The following is a 23803-nucleotide window of genomic DNA, read 5'->3' as shown; positions in this document are numbered from 1 at the left end:
TCATTATTTGTAGATGATTTTTCAATTTACATTGCTTGTAGAACGTTAGCTATTGATGAAAGGCTGCTACAAAACGCTATAACCCATTTGGAATCATAGTGCAAAATGAGTGGATTCACAATTTTCCTGGAGAAAACAAAATGTTTTTTTTTAGTTGAGGGAACATGTTGACTCAACTGTTTTTATATGGTGAACCAATTGAACCATGCACGAAGGTTAGATTTTTGTGGTTTGACCAAAACTGTCATGAGTAACACATTTAATGGAGCTGAAGGTAAAATGTTTAAGAATTCTAGACATGCTAACAGTTATGTCTAATACTAGGTGAGCTGATAGAGTGTGCATGTTGCGCTTCTACCAAGCTCTGGTTTGTTCCTGTTTCGACTACGACTGTGTGGCTTTCCGCATGGACTACTGCTCTCAGAATGCTTTATGTAGTCTATCATTTGTTTATCAGTCTTGCTATTTGTATGTTTCTTTCAACCCCCATTGTAAATCTACTAGTGAACAGTGGTGAGCCATCTGAGTGGTATAGATAAAAATTATAATTACCTCTAGTTCTTACTGTTACTCAATATTATTGTCACACTTGGTGGTCTTCTCTCATAAATTACTGCTGTAGTCTTTGTTGGTATCACTAAAAGTACCCAAATCCAGTTATCTTACAAGAAAAATTTTATATTGTAAATATCGTGAATCTTTTTTTTTGTCTTCAGTAATTTGACTGGTTTGATGCAGCTCTCCAAGATTCCCTATCTAGTGCTAGTCGTTTCATTTCAGTATACCCTCTACATCCTACATCCCTAACAATTTGTTTTACATATTCCAGATGTGGCCTGCCTACGCAATTTTTCCCTTCTACTTGTCCTTCCAATTTTAAAGCGACTATTCCAGGATGCCTTAGTATGTGGCCTATAAGTCTGTCTCTTCTTTTAACTATATTTTTACAGATGCTTCTTTCTTCATCTATTTGCCGCAATACCTCTTCATTTGTCACTTTATCCACCCATCTGATTTCTAACATTCTCCTATAGCACCACATTTCAAAAGCTTCTAATCTTTTCTTCTCAGATACTGCGATTGTCCAAGTTTCACTTCCATATAAAGCGACACTCCAAACATACACTTTCAAAAATCTTTTCCTGACATTTAAATTAATTTTTGATGTAAACATATTATATTTCTTACTGAAGGCTCGTTTATAGCTTGTGCTATTCGGCATTTTATATCGCTCCTGCTTCGTCCATCTTTAGTAATTCTACTTCCCAAATAACAAATTTCTTCTACCTCCATAATCTTTTCTCCTCCTATTTTTACATGCAGTGGTCCATCTTTGTTATTTCTACTACATTTCATTACTTTTGTTTTGTTCTTGTTTATTTTCATGCGATAGTTCTTGCGTAGGACTTCATCCATGCCATTCATTGTTTCTTCTAAATCCTTTTTACTCTCAGCTAGAATTACTACATCATCAGTAAATCGTAGCAATTGTTCTATAACATCATTAACTGCAAGTTCCATGTAAAGATTAAAAAGTAACGGGTATAGGGAACATCCTTGTCGGACTCCCTTTCTTATTACGGCTTCTTTCTTATGTTCTTCAATTGTTACTGTTGCTGTTTGGTTCCTGTACATGTTAGCAATTGTTCTTCTATCTCTGTATTTGAACCCTAATTTTTTTAAAATGCTGAATATTTTATTCTAGTCTACGTTATCAAATGCCTTTTCTAGGTCTATAAACGCCAAGTATGTTGGTTTGTTTTTCTTTAATCTTTCTTCTACTATTAATCTGAGGCCTAAAATTGCTTTCCTTGTCCCTATACTTTTCCTGAAACCAAATTGGTCTTCTCCTAACACTTCCTCCACTCTCCTCTCAATTCTTCTGTATAGAATTGTAGTTAAGATTTTTGATGCATGACTAGTTAAACTAATTGTTCTGTATTCTTCACATTTATCTGCCCCTGCTTTCTTTGGTATCATTACTGTAACACTTTTTTTGAAGTCTGACAGAAATTCCCCTTTTTCATAAATATTACACACCAGTTTGTATAATCTATCAATAGCTTCCTCACCTGCACTGTGCAGTAATTCTACAGGTATTCCGTCTATTCCAGGAGCCTTTCTGCCATTTAAATCTTTTAATGCCCTCTTAAATTCAGATCTCAGTATTGTTTCTCCCATTTCATCCTCCTCAACTTCCTCTTCTTCCTCTATAACACCATTTTCTAATTCATTTCCTTCGTATAACTCTTCAATATATTCCACCCATCTATCGACTTTACCTTTCATATTATATATTGGTGTACCATCTTTGTTTAACACATTATTAGATTTTAATTTATGTACCCCAAAATTTTCTTTAACTTTCCTGTTGCTCCGTCTATTTTACCAATGTTCATTTCTCTTTCCACTTCTTAACACTTTTCTTTAATCCACTCTTCTTTCACCAGTTTGCACTTCTTGGTTATATAATTTCTTAATTGCCGATAGTTCCTTTTACTTTCTTCATCACTAGCATTCGTATATTTTCTACGTTCATCCATCAGCTGCAATATATCGTCTGAAACTCAAGGTTTTCTACCAATTCTCTTTGTTCCGCCTAAGTTTGCTTCTGCTGATTTAATAATTTCTTTTTTAACATTCTCCCATTCTTCTTCTACTTTTTCTACCTTATCTTTTTTACTCAGACCTCTTGCGATGACCTCAAAAATCTTCTTTACCTCCTCTTCCTCATGCTTCTCTAAATTCCACCGATTCATCTGACACCTTTTCTTCATGTTTTTAAATCCCAATTTACATTTCATTATCACCAAATTATGGTCGCTATCAATGTCTGCTCCAGGGTAAGTTTTGCAGTCAATGAGTTGATTCCTAAATCTTTGCTTAACCATGATATAATCTATCTGATACCTTGCAGTATCGCCTGCCTTTTTCCAAGTGTATATTCTTCTATTATGATTTTTAAATTGGGTGTTGGCAATTACTAAATTATACTTTGTGCAAAACTAGAAGTCTGTCCCCTCTTTCATTGCTTTTGCCCAGCTCGTATTCACCTACTATATTTCCTTCCTTGCCCTTTCCAGTGCTTGCATTCCAATCTCCATTATTAAATTTTCATCTCCTTTTATGTGTTTAATTGCTTCATCAATCTCTTCATATACACACTCTACCTCATCATCGTCATGGGCGCTTGTAGGCATATAGACGTTAACAATCGTTGTCGGTTTAGGTTTTGATTTTATCCTTATTACAATGATTCTATTGCTATGCGTTTTGAAATGTTCTACTCTCTTCCCTATCTTCTTGTTCATTATGAAACCTACTCCTGCCTGCCCATTATTTGAAGCTGAGTTATTATTCTAAAATCACCTGACCAAAAGTTGCCTTCCTCTTCCCGCCGAACCGCACTAATTCCTACTACATCCACATTTATCCTATCCATTTCTCTTTTTAAATTTTCCAGCCTACCAACCTTTTTTAAACTTCTAACATTCCACGCTCCGACTTGTAGAATGTTGTTTGTAATTTTCTGGTGACCCCCTCCTTAGTAGTCCCCACCCGGAGATCCGAACGGGGGACTAGTTTACCTTCGGAATATTTTACCAAGGAAGGCGCCTCTATCATTGCTATATGAAAATGCAGAGTGCCACATTTTCTTGGAAAAAAGCAGCTGTAGTTTTCCATTGATTTCAGCTGCGCCGTACTCAGAGGACTGAGTGATGTTGATATGGCCATTTAAGTCGTCCTGACTCACGCCCCTAACAACTACTGAAAGAGCTGCTGCCCTCTTTCAGGAATCATTCCTTAGTCTGGCTCTCAACAGATACCTCTCCGATATGGTTGCACCTTCGGTCCAGCTACTCTGTATCACTGAGTACTCAAGCACCCTCACCAATGACAAGGTCTCATGATTCATAGAGGAGATTCATGATTTATCGTAAAATATTTCATAGAAATCAGGTAATCTAGCCAAATAACATATGGCAAAAAATTAGGTTTACTCTTCTTCCCTATCCCTGAATAATATTGCCCAAATTTGTATAAAACGTCATAAATTTATGACATACTAATTTAATAGAACCATGTAATAAGTACAAGAAGTTGACATGTCAGGAAAAAAATAATTTTTTGCCCCTTACTCTTAGGGGATTTAAATTAAACCAAACAGAAAGCACCTTGTATACCTAAGAGACGATGCAGAAAAAATTAACCCTTGTGAGTAATCTTGACCCGAAATCCATAAGGTCTCTATATCTCCCTTGATTGCGGCCAAAACTAAATTGCTTCTAAGCCCCATGTACAGTAATCGTGTCAAATTTGAAGATATGAAGCAAAAAGCAGCCAAACATATATTATATTCTAGAAATCCTAGCTCTTTATACTGCAGTCTAGAAAAATGGAAGCGAATATTATCTCATGTTGGAACCAGCAACAACCAAGTTAAGTACAGGAAAACTTTAGTGCTAGTCAAGGGGTTATACAACATAGTTTTTGTTGGTTAAATTATTTGTATGGCATCTGTGATTTAAATTATTTGGGACAAACTTGTCCCAAATATCATTGATAGTAATCGGTGCTACACTTTATTTAACTATAATAGATTTAACCAAACAATTAGATAGAATTTTAAGGATAATTGAAGAAAAAGGTAGTATTATCAAAGTCTGCTTTTAATAATGCATTTATAAATTACATAAAGATATAAGTCTGCGGTAAGATGTCCACAGTAATGTTTTTGTAGTTGCAGGTTATCTTTGTAATAGTATGCATTAGTGAAAGCACAATTTTTCATCCGTCCAAATATCAGTTTATAAAGTAATGATATAAAAATAACTCCATGGACTGAAAAGAGATCGTCTTTCATTCACATGTACAAAAGCTTCAGGTATATAGCGTTGAAATTATTCCATTGGCCTCAGTGCTATATTATATGAATGTTTTAAATAATACTTCAACATTGCTTCTTGCTATCTACATCGAGCATTACATTCTCAATGTGTAAAATAAATAACCTAATTTCAATAGTACAGCTACTCTGTATCTCTGAGCACTCAAGCCCCCTCACCAACGGCAAGGTCTCATGATTAATAGAGGGGGATCGTGAATCATGTTGCAAAAATTTATACAGACGACTCTAAACACAATTATTCTGTTGGTTGTGCTTTTGTGGTTGGGCGTAGAATATGTATGTTTTTCCTTCCCAGCATCATCAATGTTTCATAGTGGAGCTGTATGCAGTTAATAAGACCTTAAATATAGTTAGCCCAGACACATACTTGTCTGTTCAGATTCCATAAGTGCCTTGCAGGTGATAGTGTACTCCAGACAACCTGTTGCCCATCAGATACAGTCTGTTATTTTTGAAATGACTCAGCATAGCATAATTTAAGCTTCTACTGAATTTTCAGCCATATTGAAATTTCAGGCAATGAGTGTGCTGATAGTGTGCCAAAAAAAGTTATTTTCTATTCTCCTTTCAATAATCACATTGTTTCTGATGATCTTGTCTCTTTTCTTAGGAGGGTGGTTCATGATGAGTGGGAAAATGAATGAAATGCTACCTTATCAACAATAAACTTCCTCCAGTTAAGAATACTGTCACTGTGGAGCTCCTCATGCAGGATAACCATCGAGAGAAGGTTATTATTATTTGTCATTTGGAATAGGGCACCCTAAACTTGCTCACGGACACCTCATCAATCAGACCAATGCATCTTTTTTTTTCTTGTTTAACCTCCGGAACTATCGTTAGGTATTGGTTCAGAGGATGAGATGAATGATTTGTAGCATGTGTGAAAAATGCCATGCCTGACTGGGATTCAAACCTGGGACCTCTGGATGAAAGGCCAAGATGCTGCCACTCATGCCGTGGAGGTCGGCCAGACCAGTACATCTGTTTCTGTTCACTGCAACTGCCAACTAATGGTACACCAAATTCTTGTGGACTGTATGTTATGTAGCTAGCGTTGGAAGTCTTACAATTTCTTAAGGCCATGCATCTGTATTCAAATATTTGATTATTAACATAATGTTTTTCATCAGTCTATGCCAGATGGTAATTTTGTTGCTTTTAAGTAAGATTCTTAGTGTTTATTTCATTGTAGTTTAATTTCACCTTTAGCATACGACATAGGCGTTTTACACCTATGCTGTGTTTTTATATTACTGTTGTTTAATTTTTAATATTTAATTGATTACTATATTAATATTGTGTCCAAGTGCTGATGATGACATTTCGTTATGTGCCCAGGAAAAAAAATTCAACTAGCAAGACACCCTTTTGTCATAAAAAAAGAAGCAATAAGCTTCTTTATCTAACATTCTTGTTTGAACTTCTTCAGTTTAGGCGATGATGATGATGAATTTTTCCATTGCAGTAACTTTATATTTAAGTAAGAAATCCAGGTTTCATCTCCAGTAAAAATGTGATCAAACAATTCATCATCTTCATTATCATAACTGCAAAAGTTCATGCACTACAAGATGTTTTTCCTTGCAGTTAACATCTTCTGCACCCATTTTCGTACTCAGTTATTTATAGCCAAAACTTGCCAAAACTTAGCCAATTTTTCAGCCAAAACTTCATAAATCAAGATTGTGAAAATATTAATTTTTTTCAATCAAATTTGTTATCACTGATGGCTGGCCGCTACATTCTTACCATAAACATTCATTAACCGTTTTTTATATGAACACCACCACTGTTTTACATTATTGTCACTTTAATAGTCAGCCCATAAATATTTAAAATCTGTCTTGAATTTCAACTGCAGAATTGTGTTTTGCCATCAAAAATTGGATTACTTTTCATACCTTTGCTATATAATTAAGAACAACTTAAGAGATTAAAGAACAACTAAGAGATTAGATAAAAGAGAATAATTAAAAGCATTTAAAATAAAAAGTTATTAAAATATAGTATATGTCATTAGTGTAATTATAAAAGGAAAATGGGGAATTGAATTGTCTTAAAAAAGTTGCCAAAAAGCTTAATCTCCTCTCAACATTAGCAGCAATTCTTGTCAGCCAATCTTGAACTCTCTCTGCCTAACATAATTTCGAGTAACACAAGTCAACAATTTCTATAAAGCTGATATATCAGAATGTTATTTTTTAAATGTTTTATTTTAGAAAATTGCAAAAATCAAAAGAGCTAATTATTTATCAGTTTTTACTAGTAGTAAAAACAGTTTTGTTATGGATATCTTTCTTTCTCTCTGAGAGAAACAAGATTAAAAATATTGCTTTTTACACAAATGGATCATACTAATAAGTCCTTGGATGTAGAACAACTGGCAACTGTGTTCTGTTGGGAAATTTAATCACTTTGTTTAGTTTAATGTTTGTATTTGTAATTTCTTCTATTATGCTTTGTTATGGCATATTTAAGTTTTAAAATGTTATTTATTCCTTTTATCCATAATAATACATTGTGAAAATTATTTCTGTTTTGCTACAGTTTGGAGAAATATATGAGCAATGTCCATTGCGCAGTGAAAGTGGTGTTTTATTATATGGTGTACCTGGAACAGGAAAAACATTGTTAGCAAGTGCACTAGCTGGAGAAGCTGGTTTGAATTTCATTAGCGTAAAGGTATTAACATGAACAATATTTGATGTATATTAGATTAAATATTTTATTAATGTCTTTAGTGAACTTTAAATTTTATTATGATAATTTATCATATTTTTAGATATCAGTATATGAGATACAAGGCGGTGTTAAATTTAAATTGCACATTTCAATCTGCTTGCAACATTTACATGTTTTGTATTAAAATGACCCTCCATAGCAAAGACATAGCACTTCTGCCTTTTATCCAAAGGGCTATAGGTTTGAATTCTAAGCAAGTGTACCATATCTTCACCTTTTACAAAATTTTAATATCACATTTCTCAAATAAAACCTTTATGCATATGTCATGAATTATTCATTTAAAAAAAATTGAGGATTTTTTCTTGTAAATCGATTTAAATGAACACTATTATACAATAGCAGGAAACATGATGACAGCTTCATAGCTGTAGAAATACTTAATAAATGCTTTAATCATAAAAATTATTACATTTGTTTTAGAGAGTAGATTTTGATCCTCTATCTTACAGAAAATTGTTCATTAGACAATTGGTTTCCTTTATCCATTTTATCTGGTTTCAGTTGCTTGGTTTATTTCTTGTTTGTGTTGGCTGTAAGTTTGTATGAATTTCTATTATTTGTAGTCTGTGTGATATACCATTATTTTTACTATTTCTACTCATATTTTGCCTGATTTCAGATTAAAAAAAAATGTGTGTGTGTGTATGTGTGTGTGTGTGTGTGTTTTTGTATTTACTTATTAATTAATGATAGATTGTTGTATTTGATGTATGTTTATACTGTTTAAAATGTAATTTTTTAAAAGTGTAAATCCTTTTTAATTAGTCTATTACTATTATTACAATCTGTATTGTCTGTTTTCAAGGCTGTATGTATACTGCAGAGCTATGTAGCATAGTATATGAGGGAAAGTGTACTAATCTGATTAAATTTTGTGTCATAGTTTTTGCAGAGCTTGTTTCATAATACCTTTTTCTAAAAAAAAGAAAGAAAAAACATTTTTTAGCTTTGAAAAATTCTGGAAGCTTATTTACATACATATGTATATTGGCTTGTTTTTTGCTGATATTTCTACACTAGATGCACTGATTTGAATGAAATTTGACCTGTGTTTCTGTACATAGTATATAAATTTCATTTAATTTTGGTTCAATTGGTCAAGAAGGCAGGCTTATCTCAAAGCTTAACTCAGATGGGTAAATTTAATACCCTTTTTTAATATCCTAAGTTGCTGAGATATTCAAACCCCTATAATGGTGGGGTCAAAAAGTTCTTTTTTTTTGTTTCTGGCCTAAGTCACATTCACATATTAAATTATGCCATTGCATTAATGTATCACATTGGTTATGTATTTGGGCAATTTCATTATGAAGTGGGGATAATAAATCTAATTTTTTCCCCAATTATTGTTTTGCTTGATATCTTCAGTATAGATTAACTGATTTTTACAAAATTTTCCATGATGACTTTTGAATATAGGTCATTGATAACATTTAATTTTGGTTACGGTTGGTCAAAGTGATGGAAAGGAAGTAGATTGGTCATTGTGAGTCCCGTATCTCAAAATTTTACTGAAAAAATAGAATAATAATTCTTTACTTGTACATACTTTAATGTTCCACTTAATTTTTTCTTTTAATAAGAAGTCTGTAGCTAGAGTTGCAGAACTTTAACATTCTCACCTTTGCTGGGAAAGTTATGCAACTCTCCCAGATTTTTTTAATTTTCTTTAACTTGTTTTGTGTATTTTAATTATGTGATTTCTGGATGTTCATTATTGAACACACATGCTGCTATGTTTGATTTGTACAGTGTAGTGTGGTTATTTTTTTAAATTTTATGGCCATAAGTTAATTTGAAATATCTATTAAGTTTGAATTTGTTTATTATATATACTTTTTTTTTGTCTTCAGTCATTTGACTGGTTTGATGCAGCTCTCCAAGATTCCCTATCTAGTGCTAGTCGTTTCATTTCGGTATACCCCTTACATCCTATATCCCTAACAATTTGTTTTACTTATTATATATATTATGTAAAATATCACAATTAATAAACAAACAAACAATTTTAAATACTGCACATTCTCTTACAACAGTAAAATAAATAAAATAAATTTTTTTTAAACTTTAAGAATAAAAAAATAGGAATACAGAATCAACATGAAATATATGAAATCAACTGCAATACATATGATAAAAAATACACTGGATAATGATTGAAAATACATCAGCTGAACTACAAGATTTATTAAAATAAGACTTAAAGAACCCAATGACAATAGAAAAAACTTCAACAAGAATTGAATCTTTAATAAATATGCATAAACCCACAGTAATATACATACACAATTGAAGACATACTTAAAAACAGGCAAATATATAAGGCAAATTTTTTAAATAAGTGGTATCTCAACTTTGACAACAATTTGTACTTTGCAAACAGATAGCTTTTGCATAGCATTTATTTATATATTAGTCATCTCTTGGTGACAAAGACCAATTATGTTCTGATTAACTGATCTGCATAACTGAATAAAATGAGTGAGTGATAAAATAAATTGTCTTGAAAAATCTGAGGTTCGAGTGATAATTAATTTCTTAATGGCAAAGACAAATCTGCTTATAAAATCCACAAAGAAATTTGTGTTGTTTATGGACCAAATGTTATATATGAAGATAAAGTTTAAAGATCATCAGTTTTAAATCATTAACGACAATGAATGTTGGATCCACCCACCTGTAATCACATATGATTTGTTGAAAAAATGAACAGAAAAATTCATAAAAATATACTATTTACTGTTTCATAATTATTAAATTTATTTTTAGTGTTTCTTGTTCAGTGGTCAATGAAATTTTAACAGGAAAACAGGGTTAAAGAAAGTTTTTCATCTAGTGGGTGCCAACAATAGTTGATAAGCAGACATGAGAAAAAGTGTCTTGCTGCAACTCAAACATTTTTGCAGCACTACTAAATGAATATCCTACTCACATTGTGATTGAAGCTAAGACTAGCATTCATCATCTTGTAGGCCCATTTTAAGTTTAACAAGAATAGAAAGATTAACTTAAACAGAAAGCTTATGGTCTTTGTTTTTTAATACTACAGGGATATTGTTTGTAGGGTTCCTTGATCATAGAAGTACTGTAAATGCAGTTATTTTTGTGAAACTTAAAGATTTTGATGTGCTATTCAGAACAAATGATGTGGGAAGCTTCCAATGGGATCATCATGACAGTTTTTTGGAATTTTACATGACAATACTCAGCCCCACACTGAAACAGAACTAGTTCAAGAATTAAAGTGACTTTTCTGGGAAATCTTTGAAATTTTTTATTGCAGTGAAGTTTTTTCTATGTCATGCAGTTGTGTTTTTGTATAAAATAGGCCTTATTTAAAAAGACATGCCTCATATAGGTAGAACTTACGTAACCAATACCAAAAGTAATACAAGACCAATGGTACAACCTTATAACCTCCATCAAAGAAAATAGCCTGATTGACAATGTTCCGTGATAAAGGGAAAAAATTTGATAACAAACATAATTCAACAAAATATAGTGTGAGTACAAATTAACTTTTATATGTAAATGTTAATCAAGTGTCTCGAAAATCAAGTGTACTATCAACAAAATTGATGTATACTGCATTAATATATTTTATATAACCAGTTGGATAAGAATTTGTTTGATAAATTTATAAATATATATAAGTGAGTGTATGTATATATATATATATAATTAATTGTATAAATATAAAAATAGCTCATGTGTACATACATCCTTCAATAAGCATTATTGATTAATATGTTATTATTGACCTAAAATATTGTAAAACATACTGTATTTACTCAAAAATAAGACCCCCTTTTTTTAATACAATTGTACCCCAAAATTTGGAAGGGTCTTATATTCAAGGCGGGTCCATACAAATGGGTATTTTGGAAAATTAAAATAAAAATAACTGTATTACCGAACTATGAATTTAGTATCTCTTATTAAACACTAACTGTTATAAGTTATACAGATATAAAAGTCTTGTTATTTGAGGATGCATACTATTTGACATCAGGGGCATGGCTTTGTTCAGGTTCACAGGTACTGGTATGCTTAAAAACAAAAATGTACAACTTACGAATTTATAGTTCAAACCAATTGCCATTATTTTAACAATACAAAAAGTGTGGCATTGTGTTTTAATTACCTGGAACACAGTTGTTTACGTGGAGTCACTGCTGCTTTTATCATCATCCTTGTCTTCACTGTCATCAATATCAGTCTCTCCCTCAGTTGTGTCACAGAATCCTCATATATGAGGTGATCTTCCGTTCTATTCAATGTGCAGATGCCGGTCTTCTTGAAACTCCTAATTATCATTTTCATAGTAATTTCCTTCCAGACTTTGACAGTCCACTTGCAAAGAAGCTCTGTGGAAGGTTCCTAGATTTTTCCACTCTTCATGAATTTGTGATCTCAATCTGCCATCCGTGTAGTATAAAACTAACATGGTCCTTGAATAACATACTGATGCTCACGTCCAAGGGTTGCAGTACAGAAGTGAGGCCTTCTGGAATAACTGCAGCATCTGTGTGCATTTCATTAATTTGATTCTTCACAGAATCTTCATAATGGTCACAGAAGTTATCTAAAATGAGAAGTCCTTGTTTCTTTAACATTGCTACAGGGCGGCAATTCCAAACAACTTCTAGCCAGTTGCACATTATTTTCACATCCATCCACTCCTTATCTTGTATGTGAACAAGTAAACCTCTTGGTAGTTTTCCCTTTGGAAAAGTTTTTCTTTTAAAAATGACATTAGGAGGCAATCTTTTTCCATCTGCACAAATGGCTTATATAACTGTACATCTCATTTTTTCTGCTCCAGCTGTTTTCACCAGTACATTGGACACCCACTTTGTTTTCAGTTGTGTTACGCGGCATTTCAAAAAAGACAGGTGTTTCATCTCTGTTTCCAATCTGAGATATGAGGTACTGATTTTATCCTCTTTCACATAATACGTATTGTTGAAACTCCAAAACTTTGTCAGTATATTCTGCTGGTAGTTGTTGGCACAAAGAAGTTGTTCACCTCAAAATAAATCCCTTTCTTCTCATTAATCGCACCACCCACCCATGACTGGCTTTAGTCACTCGTATTTACATGGTGTTTTGCTACTTCACATCCTTTCATTTGTATCATTTCACAGTTCACTACACAGCACTCTCTCTTCTCTTCTCTTCCACCCATTCAATCAGTGTATCATCCACTGTGAGATGGCGTCCTTTTTTTAGGGCCACGAAAAGATTGAGTTCCTTTTTTCGCGGCTTTAAATTTATCTCTCTGTTTATTCTAGTAACAAATCATGTTTGATTGTACTGAATACTCTTGACCCGCTGCTCTGCTCGTGCATCATTTTTTTCAGTGAATTCCAAAACATTAACTTAAACCCTACAGTGAAACTTTTCTGTGATTTCATTTTACTGTTAACACAGACAAAATACAAGAGAAACTCACTTTAAAAGAAAGCAGGTAATAGGATTGAAGCTGCTACTGTGTGAAGGTCATTATCTCACCCCCCTCCCCCTCTGATAAATACTATAGCATTGTTTCGCAAACACCTGAAAGGGTAAAATTTGTTTTTAGCCAACAACTAACTGTATGTGCAGTAACAAAGAAATACCCAAATAACTGTTTTTTCTAGGAATTACAGCCTGTCAAACTGACAAAAATAACATTCGCAAATTTTTTTTTTTTTTTTATATTTGCCTGCTAAACTTGGAGGGTCTTACATTTGAGGGGGTCCTATCTTTGAATAAATACGATAATATTATAAAATGTTAAAATCTTATATTTTACAAATAATAAAAATTTGAAAAATGATAGTATAGTGTTTTTAAATTGTTATTGAAGACATGCTACATATCCAGTAATGTGTGTCAATGTGTGTCAAACTTACAGCTAAAAACAATAAGGAAATTCTTTAAAATTCAACAAGCAAAAATTTGTTAAAATTTTTTTAGTTTGATTTAAAGATGTTTTGGGTAAGTTTATGATTAAAATTACTGGTTTGTTTGTGCTATTGCATAGTTGCTATATTGATATCTACTTATTAAAGAATAATTTGTATTGTTACATGCTGCAAATTTAAATTACTGGATATGGTGCAATCAGAAAGGTACCTTATTCAGTGCTATTCAATATTCTGTACAAGTTTTTAGAGTTTCTGTTTGAAAGTTTTTACCATGTTTTTGTTGTAAATGACACAAATAAAGCTAATTTCTCATGTGAAAAATCTTTGTAAGTTTAAAAAGCTATTTGACCATATGGGTGTGTGCAAAATTATATTCATGACAAGCAAAACAATGAGTAGCAGAATACATATGAATATATTACATGTATAGTTAAGAAGAAAATGTATTCTATCATGTTATTTGTAACAGTTGTATTTTGAATTTCCTTTATGAATTTAGTTTTCCTAATTTAAGAATTAAATTATTTTCAACCTCTGGTCATTTATTAATTTGTTATTATCTTTATATGAGGTTCCTTTCAAACTTTCAAAAATAGGTATCTTCTATTTATTCTGTTTAAAATCATAATAAGTAGATTGTTGTTTCATAGATTAACAGTATTCATATTGTTGGGCTTGTGTTGCATTTTGTTTTTCTCTTTAATAAAAATAACAACTCTGTACTTGTGTAATGTGCTATGACAACTCAATTCAAAATGTCTGGCATTGAACACCATTGAAATAAAGTTTTGTTTAAAAAAAATCACCATTAAACATTTACTTTGAAAAATCTTGTGCAGTAAAAAACCATGCACTTTTAAGTGGCAGCAGTATTTTTTGAGGCTTGTATTACTTTGCTGATGATATTTGTTGTGGATGCCTGTATAACATGACAAATGAAAAAATATTGAGCACTTTTGATATACTCAGTATGTGTTTGATATGATAGAGGAAAATCTGTTGAGGAAATGTTGCGAGATTTGTAATATAGGTGTGAATAAGTCATATTCTGCATACTAAGGATACTTTTATTTGTCAATACATAATTGTTCCAAAATTGTTGGCAGCATATTCACCATGCTGGGCAGAAGAACCTAGCCTCTAGTATACCTGATGATCAGCTTAAAATGGAACCACTGCAGACTAAACACAATTGCAACATTTAATATTTAATGATTGAATGAAAACATGAACTAAATTCTGTGTTTACATTAGCAAAATTTTATATAATTACCATATTTTTTCCAAAAGATGTTTAAAATGAGCACCCTGGTCGGGGTTGTACTTTTGTGCTCGAGTGATCACATTGAGAGTCACATGATGCAAAATGTTGACAATGCTGTTGATTTCGTGTTGAATGTTCCCTTTCAGTTCATTGATACTGTAGGAATTTGATTCATTAATTATCCTTAAAGTATTCCCGAAAGATAAAATCGCAACTAGAGAAATCTGGGGAATGCAGAGTCCACACTGCATTCTGCTGACAGTTTGTTATTCTGTAAAAGCTGCATGAACACATGCTAGTGAATAATTAGGTAAGTAACATGTTGCTCGGTCTTGTAGGAAGAAGCTGTATATTTTTTTATAATGTTAATTGAATGTAGAATATTTCTAAAATTGTACCCTACAATTCTGCATTTACAGTCTGGTCAAAAAATATTGGCCTCGCTGTACGATATCAGAAATAACATGCTATACACTGATTTTTTCAACATGAAGTGGATGCTCATCATCAAATCAACATCTATTAAGGATTCTCAGTTGCCCAGTATCTGGTGTTTTGCAAATTAACATGCCTAGATAAATGAAACTGTGCCTTGCCCGACATGAAATACAGCATTGAGCCTATCTCTCAGTTCTACATGATATGATTTCAAATTTAAATCATGAAGAATCATACGGCACCTCATTTTTTGATACCATTGTATGCCACAAAATTGTTATGCTACTCTTTGCTGGAATACTGGCATTCGGAAATTTTTCTGCTAATATTTGACATTATTCTTGAAAGGATCTAGAACACACATATGCTTCCACTATAGCAACTCTCTCCTCAATTGAATAAAATATTTTAGAAAAACAACTGACAGTAGACAAGAATGGTAACAAACACAACCAATAGTGCCACTAGTAATAGCAATGGTAGCAGCAATAAGGTGATACTCAAATAACTGCAGTTCAGTCTGACTAGTTTGGTTTTAAGTTGCTCACCTTGTACAATCTATTGTCTTTGGAGCATTTACTCTTTTTGTCTCTTCATCAGCTAAATTTTACCCTTACCTTACTTGAAATTAAATGTGAAAAAAGTGATAAATTATACTGTAAATTTGGTCATTGATGCATAACCCAAGTTTGCTTGAAACAATTTTACTTTTATTTGTTGTACACTGGTTATTAGTAATTAAGATTTTTTTAAATATCTATAATTAACATGAATTAGATAATGAGAAACCCACTTTATTAACAATGAAAGAGCAAATGTATTGTTGAGTAATGGATAAAGAAAGGGCCAATATCCTGATAGTCTTTTACAATTTTATAAAATTTTTGTTTCTTTTAGAAATTAGGTTCTTTTTAATTTTAAAATACTTATTTTGTTGAAATATTTCTTTAGGCTTGATTTTTTTTTCCAACTGGTTTTTCTTGAGATAAACTTTACTGCATATTACTTATATATGAAGAAGAGTGGTACTGAGTGTGAAGGCCAGCTTTATTTGTTAATATACATAGCTCTTTTAATGACTTATTCTTTAGAAGATAACACTAAGAAAATACATGTAATAAGCCACTTAACAGATATTCATTGCTTATAAATTCATTTAGTAAAATATTTTATTTTTATTTTTTTTTGTAATTCTAGGGACCTGAACTTTTGTCCAAATACATAGGAGCTAGTGAAGAGGCAGTTCGAAATGTTTTTGCAAAGTATGTAATTTTTTAATATCAATCTTCCACTTGTTTTGAACTTTCACAAAATTTTATTATGATTTAAAGTTTATGATTATTTATGCGTAAATTTTCTGTTATAATTTTAAATTGTACTGAGAAATCTGTGCAGTTTTTTACGTTAAGTTATTTCAGATTCATATGCACAATATAAACAGATGTATTTAACTTTATCGATTACTGCAACGCATTTTGTTAAACAACCAGTTTGTTTTTAATTTTAAAATGAGCAGGAGAAAAACCAATTTGTTGATCAAATAATTACAAATCATTTCTATCTTGGAAAGTCACTTGTTTTCAAATTAATATATTGTTCTGAAAATGTATGAAAGTGAGTCGGTGATTTTAATTAATGGACTTACTTTTGATTATATTGAATGCCAAAAATTGAAAAGTATAATCTAAGTTTTTCACTTTTATTTAAAAGAATAAGTATTTGTAATATATTTACCTGCACGTAACATTTACTTTTACTATATTTGCTATTGTGTAGTTATTAGTTTATGTAATTCCTGCTAAAAAAATTTTTTTACACTTTTTTTGTTCAGATAATCTTGTAATAAGTGAATTTGAAAAAACATAATTGTAACCAAGAAAATACAGGTCTGTTCAAAAAGTTTCTTTTTTATTAGTTTTGTGGACACATTTATAATTAAGTGAGCCTTTCCTAGTTTAAGTATCTATTGAGGTGGTGATCAGATCCCAACATTGTTTCTTCTCCTGAAAGCAGTCCTGATATACATCATTCAGGATTATGTATAGATTCATCTGCAGATTTTCTTAACTAAAGTTGTCTCTAATCTTCATTCTTTCAAAGAGTTTTTGACCAAAAAGTTATGAAACAGGAGTAGTGTGGTAAACTTAAATTAAGTTGGCCAAATTTTTTTACGCATGTCTAAATTTGTTTTGTATGAATGCCATAAAATCATTTTATCAATATTTTGCATTACTCTACTATTTTCTTTATTGTCAGATGATAATTTGAATTACAATTTCACAAACATTGCAATATGAACATCATCACATTACATTGGATAGCTGTTCCAAAAGCAGGTCATCATCTGTTGACTAACAACTCTTATATTGTTTCAGCTATTCATAACAACATGTATGATTAAAGTTTTAATCACTAGAAGCTTGTTTCATCATTTTATGGATTTCTAGAAGACTTTAATCAAAATTTAATGCTGATTTGCTATTCATAAACATCAGCTATTTTAAGCATCACAAAACACACAACATACCCATGAATGAATGAAGTTGTAGTTCAATGAAAAACCTAGTCGCTCAATGATGCTTTCATTAGCTGATTAGTCATGAAGGTCACCTATGTATTGGCACTGATTGAGCAATACTATAACTTCATGTCGACATGCTGTTTAAAAAGGTTTAGAATAATCTATGTAGATTTGATCTTGTAGATGATCAAACCTGGCAAGTTTGGTAGCTGGTGAAAAAATTGTACTTCGATTTTATTCCCTGGAATACTATAAAATAGGTGTTTGGGTGTATGTTTTCTGCTGCTTAGATTACTTTTTCTTTAGAAATTTTATATTCAACAAACAATAAATGCAATACCAATTATGTTTAAACGAACAGAATTTATAATTTGTTCTTATTTGTAGCTTATTTATAGAGTTAATATTTCTTTATAAACGTACAAATAATTATTTTAGTAAAAAAGAAACTTCTGTAACTGAACATGATGTGTATTTTACTACTGAATAAATAATTTTAAAATTAGGTTGATAATTAATTTAACCAAAATAACAGTTTCAAATTTCTTAGTTCTGTTTCAAATTTAACAGTTTCAATTTTCTTATAATGTATCAAATTAAATTATTCTTTTATTATAGTCTTAACACTATTTTATAAAACATGTTTAAATTTGTATTAGTTAATTATAAAAGATGTTAACACAAAGTGTTATTTAAGTGCTTTAGTACAAAACCTCCTACAATTTTGGTTGCCTACATTTATCTGCGTTCACAAGAACTTGAATATATATATATATATATATATATATATATATATTCGTCAGTTTTTGTTGGTTTCCCAGCAAAATTCAGGAATTTAGAAATTCCTCAACATGGATGTCTACAGAAGCTTGGAATCAGTTGATATAATTGCCTTCATGTGATCGAGTCTGATTATATAGTCTTTGTGAAACGTCGGTTAATGCAACTGTAACAGACCGAATGATAAGCTATTGTTGATAATCTATAGTTCATAGAAGATATTTTATTGCCATGGAAATATGAGATTAGTTACCGTGAAGAGCATTTGTTGGTTACATTTGGGTCACATCAGGTTAATTTTAGATGTCTCATGTTGTCTAGTGGTACTTCAGTTTGCTTCTGGGTAACATCATGATTTATCAGAATTTCCTTGATTTTGGATGGATCAGAAAAACTTTAGTCAACACAGCATTAATTGGTGATGGTGTTGTAAGTAATGATGGAACTGAAATTTACAAATTGCCAACATTTTTTAAGTCTACAACCTAATATTTATATGTAAACTTTAGTGTATTACTTTTTACATTGCTAATATTGTTTCAGATGATTGTGTTTATCTCCTACTTAACATTTTTCAGGAATTTCCTAATGAAGGCTTTTTTGTATCTGTCATGGTTTGTTGTTTTTCATTTTTGCAAGATCCCTTTAGAACCCCTACATGTCTCACTGTTAAGATTGTTTGCTGTTACAATTTTTTTTTTCCTTTGCCATCCTATTTCTCCTATTTCCTCTATATGTTTTGTTCAACTATTTATGTACTTTGTTATCCACCAGCACTTCAACATGTGTCAGGTAAATGTGTCAACATATATTGATGTATGAACTCATTTAGTTTATAAATTTTACCTTTATCTCTGTTTCAGGGCAAAGAAAGCCAAACCTTGTATTCTGTTTTTCGATGAGTTTGATAGTCTTGCACCAAGGTAAGTAGAAATTGTTTAATTTTCTATTCTTTATCTACTTAAATTTTTGTTTTGTTCCAGCTTATTATACATGAAATGTTTATAAAAATTTTTAATTTCATTGTAAAGTATTAATTCAAATTATAATATTGTTCTGTAAAACATTTTCCCACTAGTGATTTAAAACCCTAATTAATTATTTTTTTCTTTTAGTTCAACATCCTTTTCAAACCTATGTGATGCAAGCCATTGTTTTAATTGGGTAAAGGTAATAAGCACAAGATGTGAGGTTAAAATTGTGTGGTGGATATTCAAAGATTTCCCAGCAGTTAATGTAATTCTTGAAATGGTTTTTGTTGCAATGTGAGGCTGTGTTGTGCAGAAATAAGATCCTGTTGAACAGCTTCTTAAGTTTTGTTCTGAAAGAACATTAAAAATATTTAAGAGTTTCACAATACATATCATATGTACAGTTACTTTCATGATCAAAGAACTCTATAAGCGATCTCTTTGATGTCTCAAAAAGCTGTAGCCGTAAACTTTCTGTCTGAATGATTTTGCTTAAACTTTTTAGGCCTCAGAGATGATGAATGCTACCACTGGCATCAATTACTGTTTATTTTAACATTGATGTCCAAGTTTAATCTCCAGTCAAAATGCTAATACAGGTTGCATGCGTTCTGGTAATGCTGCAAAAATGCTTGAGTTGCAAAAAGTTTTTCTTTGTCCATTGTTGTATTGCTGAGAGATCGATAAGGAAAAACATGTGTTAGCTTTATTATTTTTTTACAGTTTTTTTTTTTGTTAGACTTTTTGTATCAACCTGATGCACAAATTTCTGTAAATTTTGTTAAAATTTCATAAATTGAATAAGGTTTTTCTTTGCCAAAAACTCATTAATTGAGAGTGTAGTGTGACAAGGTGCATTGTCATGATGTAGCATCCAGTTGTCTTTGATGGCTGGTCTCATGCAGGCTTTTGTTTCGATTTGCTCATTTTTGCCTTTTTTGGACGTGGTGAATTTAAAGTGTGCCACTTCTTGCTATGGTGTTTTGTTTCTGGATTGTACTCAAATATCCAAGATTCATTTCCAGTAGTAACATTTTTTAGAAAGTCAGGATCAGTTTCAATTTGCCCTAGAAGATCGCAGCACACTTCCATCCTGTTGTTTTTCTGTTTTTGGCACAAAACAGTGAGGTTTTTTGGGACCAATTTTGCACAAACTTTTTTCATCTCCTATTCGTTTGTCAAAATTTGATGGACTGTGGCATGGTTCAAATTCAATTGTTCTGCAATCATTTTGACAGTTAATCACCGATTGTACCATATCAAGCCTCAGATTCGTTCAACATTGTCGTCACTTTTTGACATTAATGATCTTCCAGAGTGTGGATCATCCGCAACTGATTCCTGGCCATCAGAAAATGCTTTAAATCACCTAAAAACTTTAGCTCGTGACAGAGCGTCATCTCCATATGCCCTTTTCAATTTTGAAAAATTTTCAGTAGAATTTTCACCGAGTTTAACAGAAAACTTGATTGCACAATGCTGCTCATAATTAGTATCACTAATTTTTATAACGCGCAATAAAAACTCGTTTCACGAAAAGTGAATTCAGTGGTCCATCTACTTTGCTTTTACTACATTTCATTAAATTTTTGTTATTTATACATTAAAAAATCGGTTTATGGTAACTGAATCAGCTTGTACGACAACAGAAGTGAGCCTGACTGTAATTTATAGTTACCTCAGTTGAAATGAACTTTGGTATTTTTCTAGAAAAACTCTATGTAGTGCAATATTGTATTATAAAACAAGTATCTTAGAGTTCATGAAATTAAAAAAAAAAAAAATTAGTAGTTGGAAATTGTTGTCTGAGAGCAGCAAGCCAATGAGAAAAGACCTGTTATCAATCTAAATATATAAATTTGTTTGTACATATCCACACCATAAACAATTGGACCATCTAACACCTTTAATAAAAGGTGTCATTAGTCACTCTAATTTTGCTTTTAATCATAAAATTATGGAACTTAAATTCTTTTAGTGATTATGAGGTCTGTAGTTGTATAAACATTTTCTCCTATACAATCATTTAACAATTTCTGTTCTGAAGAATGAATCCTATTATCAAAAACCTTTTTTCCTCACTTATTAAATGTTCTATTTATTCTTTCTGTTTGTGATTGACGTAATTTTGACATATTTTTAATTTTATTTCTGCACTTTGTTCTTTTATATTTTACTTCCCTCTTACTATTATTGTATAAATAAGAAAATCAGATATCTTATAGAATTTAAAAAAAAGTTTTTATAAATGTATGAAAATTGACTTGAGAGATACCAAAGTACAGGATGTTTTGATAGTGTAGAATTGTAATAGATGTGAATTATATTTACATTGTTTATATACAAAAGAAATATTGTTTGCAGACGAGGTCATGATAGTTCAGGAGTCATGGATAGAGTTGTTAATCAGTTATTGACGCAGATGGATGGTGTTGAAGAACGTAAAGGAGTTTATGTTTTAGCTGCAACAAGTCGTCCTGATCTATTAGATCCAGCTTTGTTAAGACCTGGTAGGATTGGTCACATGCTTCATTGCCCCTTACCTGATATGGTAATTTTAAAAAAAATTATTGTTATACGTAGTAAAAAAATATGGGTCTTAGAATATTTGGTTGTTTATAATGAATAATTTATATTGAATATGGTATTCTACTAAAATCACTTAATGATATTTATATCAAAATAATTTCACAAAACAAACAACATTATTTTATAAGTAGTAAGTTAATTAATTATTTCACAAAATAAAATTTTTACTTCAATTGTTAAAATTTTTTCCAACCTGAATGCATATTTCAACTCTGCCAATTAAAGATGCAATTGCATTCTTAAAAATCTTGAGTTATTGATTTTTTCAGTGAAAAAAAAAGAAGAAATTTCTTTGTAAAAGTTCATTTATACTCTCTGATTTTTGAACATACACTAATGCCTTTCTATGTCTTTTCGGGATGCCTTCAAGAAGAAATTGATATAATTCATATCAAGTGGAGTGGTTGTCTGTGCATGTATTCCACCTTGGTCAATCAGCCACTTGCAAAAGATTTTATTTAGATGATGAATAACTAGATAATAAACATGAACTTGTAACTCCATCTTTTTGTGTATATGTGTGTATGTATATATATATATATATATATATGTATGTTTGTGTGTGTGTTTGTATAGTAAGACTTCCAAAATTGTGTTAGCTAATTATCGAGAAAGTTGAGATCAATTTCAATGGTGGACCATTACCTTTAAGTCTACTGTTGAAAACACCCTATAACAATAACAACATTGCTTATTGTGCAGCACCATATATTTATTGACCAGATATTAAAACAGTGTTGGAAGTAATTATTGTCCCATAAATGTATATTCCTTTATTTATTTACATTTTAACATGATGCCAAATGATGTCTTTACTCTACTTTTTGTTTGACTTGTTTATTTTTTCTATTTAACACTTTTAATTTCACTTTGTTTAATATGATGATGGACTGACGTAAAGTACAGTAATTTTTAAGTTTCAAATAGTATAAAATTTTGTACACATATGAGGGTTGTCTGAAAAGTTTTGAGCCTCAACAGAAGATGGCAGCACTCGTCAACAAAAGTTAGAAAATGTATTCATGCACGCGCTGAAAGGTACCCACTAAAATTCCAGTCATTTTGGACACTCAGTTGTTTGATAATCGTTTGAATAGGTCATTGTGAGTGTTTTTGTGAAAATGAAAAAAAATTGAATATCGTGCTGCGATTAAATACTTGCATTTGAAAGACAATACACCTATGCAAATTAAAACTGAGTTGGATGCTGTTTATGGGAATTCTGTTCCATCATTTGCCACCTTGAGAAGATGGGCAGCTGAATTTAAACATGGTCATACCAACTTGATTGATGATGAGCGTTTGGGTTGGCCAAAAATTGCAACCACCACCAATATCATTGAAAAAGTTCACCAAATGGTACTGGACAACCGATAAATTAAGGTTAGAGAGATAGCAGAGGCTATGGGCATATCGAAAGATCGTGTTTGTCATATATTAACTAAAGAATTGGATACGTGTAAGCTATCCGCTTGTTGGGTGCCGCTTTGCTCACTTTGGACCAATAACCCATTCAGATGAACATTTCCTAGGCCCTGCTGGAGTAGGTTAAGCAAAATGAGTCAGATTTTTTGTGTCATTTCATAACTGTAGATGAAATATGGATCCACCAGTACACTTTTGAGATGAAAGAGTCAAAACACTGGACTGCAAAAGGTGAACCTGCTTTGA

General features: G+C 31.4%; 1 protein-coding gene across 3 annotated transcripts in view; it reads left to right on the top strand.

The window, feature by feature from the left end:
* Positions 1-23803, top strand: part of Pex1 (peroxisomal biogenesis factor 1) — a 117420-nt gene that overhangs the window by 75986 nt on the left and 17631 nt on the right. For all 3 annotated transcript variants that reach the window (XR_012755441.1, XM_075358590.1, XM_075358591.1), the window contains exons 14-17: positions 7460-7594; positions 16469-16533; positions 19436-19495; positions 21908-22094. Coding sequence is in view for 2 of the 3 variants with exons in the window: in XM_075358590.1 (XP_075214705.1) it covers positions 7460-7594; positions 16469-16533; positions 19436-19495; positions 21908-22094 (447 nt within the window). In the remaining variant the exon portion in view is untranslated. The remainder of the gene's footprint in view (positions 1-7459; positions 7595-16468; positions 16534-19435; positions 19496-21907; positions 22095-23803) is intronic.

The sequence above is a fragment of the Lycorma delicatula genome, chromosome 2 (assembly GCF_047948215.1).
Source record: "Lycorma delicatula isolate Av1 chromosome 2, ASM4794821v1, whole genome shotgun sequence".
NCBI classification, from domain to species: Eukaryota; Metazoa; Arthropoda; class Insecta; order Hemiptera; family Fulgoridae; genus Lycorma; species Lycorma delicatula.
This window is presented reverse-complemented; position numbering and strand designations above follow the sequence as displayed.